This window comes from Notothenia coriiceps, unplaced genomic scaffold, assembly GCF_000735185.1.
Source record: "Notothenia coriiceps isolate Sejong01 unplaced genomic scaffold, NC01 NC01_scaffold00006966, whole genome shotgun sequence".
Lineage (NCBI taxonomy): Eukaryota > Metazoa > Chordata > Actinopteri > Perciformes > Nototheniidae > Notothenia > Notothenia coriiceps.
This window is the reverse complement of record NW_011339667.1, coordinates 3,565-6,318: the sequence shown is the minus strand read 5'-3', so window position 1 is coordinate 6,318 and position 2,754 is coordinate 3,565. Positions and strand designations below refer to the sequence as shown.

Here is a 2,754-nt window from a genome sequence, read left to right as displayed (position 1 = left end):
TCTCAGTGCGTCTCAGTGTGTCTCAGTGTGTCTCAGTGTGTCTCAGTGTGTCTCAGTGTGTCCCTGTGTGTCTCAGTGTGTCCCTGTGTGTCCCTGTGTGTCTCAGTGTGTCCCTGTGTGTATCAGTGTGTCTCAATGTGTCTCAGTGTGTATCAGTGTGTCTCAGTGTGTCTCAGTGTGTCCCTGTGTGTCCCTGTGTCTCAGTGTGTCCCTTTGTCCCTTAGTTCATATCTTTAGAAAATACAAACTACACCACTGTGATACTTCCCATGTATTACATCTTCAACTCCTTGTGCTAAAATATATATATTTACATTATGTTTGAAATAAAGTTGTTTCCCCTCCCAGTATTCTGATCCTGGTGACTCACGTTCTCCTGGAAACCTCAGGACTCATGAGGAGGGACAACATCTGCTTCTGTTTCAGATGCTGTTCCTCCTTCAGCTGGGAGATGACGTCCCAGCAGCTGCTTTGACACATTTACATAATATAATGATACAATCCCCCCATCATTAGGGGCCCTGCGGACCCTCAGGAGATCCTCTGTTTCTCTGCTTCATAGGAGCTGAACATCAACCCAGAGACACATTCATGTGGGGGAGGGGCCTCTTTTCCCCCTCTGTCTGAAACCAGAGCCCAGTCTGCTCTGATTGGTTCACATATCAATATCATGTATCAATCACGTACAATGTGTTGGAGCGCCAGCCAATAGGAGGGCCAGTGTTGGATGTCTCCATGTTGGGAAAGCCTCTCTGTGTCTGGGTTACAGTAACAGTTCAAAAGACCTCTCAGTGTGGATAGAGGTCTGATGGAAGTGAAGGCAGAGTGACGCCTCCCTCAGAGACTCCTTACCCTACTTTAACAGCTCATATTTAAACAGCTCTTTGAATCCTGCAGAGAGAAACCATGGGGATCAAAGTCCTCCAGACTCTGACTGAAAGCTCTGAATCTGACGGACAAATAATGATAAATATGAATACGGGCGCTCGGTGCAGAGTCCTGGAGATGAGAGGGTTAAACAGCAGAGAGGAAATAGGTTGCAGTGAAAAGCAGCCTCTCTCCTCTGAGGGGAATCAAACCGTCCCTCGGATGGATTATATATTATTATAGAATATTATATATTCATGAAGCTCCGGATGTTTCACTGAGAGTCTGTCACGATCCTAGTTTTATGTCACGGTTTAGTTTGGTCTGTCTTGTCATGGTTTTGTTTTGCTATTCTGTTCTCCCTGTGTCTTCCTCCTGTCGTTAGTTTCCCTGGTGTGTCTGATTGTCTGATTGTGTTCACCTGTTGCCCTTGTGTTTCTCCTCCCCTGCCCGGCTGCTTCTCGTGATTACCCCTCCCTGTATTTAGTCTCTTCCTGTGTTCGGTGTTGGTTCATCATGTCTCCCTTCATGTTGGTCACAGTCACCTTTGTTTGGATGCTGCCTCGTACCTGTTCATGGATTCTTGTTTTTTCAGCTGTTGTAAATAAAGCTCGCCTTTTGTTTCATTTTGAAACCTGCTTCCTCCTCATTCTGCATTTGGGTCCTATTGTTCCCCGACCCTGACAGAGTCTGCGGTCACATGATCATCTGAAACACAGCAGATGAGCTGCTACTCAGGTGAGGAGTGACAGCAGTTAGGGTCATGTGACCCTCTGAATGATCCTGAGCCTGAAATGTTTTACATTCCAACTGACTCTGAAAGTCTGCTGCACAATAGAGCGTGACTCGAGTTCTTTGTAGATTCCATATAAAAGCTGTTCCTCCGCCTCGTGCTTTTCCTCTGAAGGCTGAGAGAGGGAGTGAAGTCTGTCTCTGATGATCCTGTCAACATGTGTTCTTAGTGGATCATCTTCATGGTGTGAGGGCTTCTGAAGGCTGATGGCTTAAAGGAGCTTTTGTTAAAAGGCCTGGAGGGGATTTGAACCAACAACCTTCAGACTCCGAAGCTTTGAAGCAATTAGCATCAATTAAGATGTTCATGTAATTAAATCATTTAATGCATTTATACTGTTTTAATTTGTTGTTTCCTGACTATTTTCTTCTTCTTTAATCTAGAAATGATCTTTAAAAACTGCAGGTTCGACGTGAAATGCACATGTTGAGAAGAAATAAGAAGCAGCTGGGAGTTTAGGAATGGATAAACAGGATTGGATGCAATGGTTTCAATTATCCATCAAAACTTCAGTTGCTTTTATGGTTAAACAGCTTTTACCGTAAAGACTGTGGCTGGGGGGAGGGCGGTTGTTGGTTAGATCCCAGCGCTCTGAGGGGTCGTGGAGACCTGATAAAGAGATATATAAGAACAGTCCATTTACAAGAGAAACACATTATTTAAATATATGTATATGCAGCCTGTCACAGTCTGCTCCCTCACTCATCTATTTTCTGCATTAGCATTTCTTAGCCACCTCAGTCAACTGGTAGTCACCTGTAGTCACCTGTAGTCACTGGGCCCAGGAGTTCAAAACTTTTAATCCCTATCTGATCAGATCAGATTTGGATTTTGGGGAGTTCAAAACCAAAAAACAGGATTAGGATCACTTTGATATCCGATCAGATCAGGAAATCCAATTCAAGCTTTAATCTGGATCAAATCTTCAAAACGGGTAGTTCAAACCGACAACACAGGATTGGGATCAGTTTGATCCCAAAAAACTGGATTACCCTGATCCCACCATAGGGGTGTGTTTCCAGTGGATTACCAGAGCAAAATGTACTGTACCATTTATTTTAAAATATATTTCAATTTAAATAAGATGGCAACGT

At 43.9% G+C, this 2,754-nt stretch overlaps 1 protein-coding gene across 1 annotated transcript in view; it reads right to left on the bottom strand.

Annotated features, from left to right (window-relative positions):
- Window positions 1–370: 370 nt before the first annotated feature.
- LOC104943864 (uncharacterized) overlaps window positions 371–2,754 on the bottom strand; it is a gene marked incomplete at its 3' end in the record, with an annotated part of 5,543 nt that continues 3,159 nt past the window's right edge. Inside the window, exons 7-8 of the mRNA XM_010769329.1 lie at window positions 2,201–2,269; window positions 371–466 (exon numbers count right to left, since the gene is read on the bottom strand). Of these exons, the coding sequence (XP_010767631.1) occupies window positions 371–466; window positions 2,201–2,269 (165 nt within the window). The remainder of the gene's footprint in view (window positions 467–2,200; window positions 2,270–2,754) is intronic.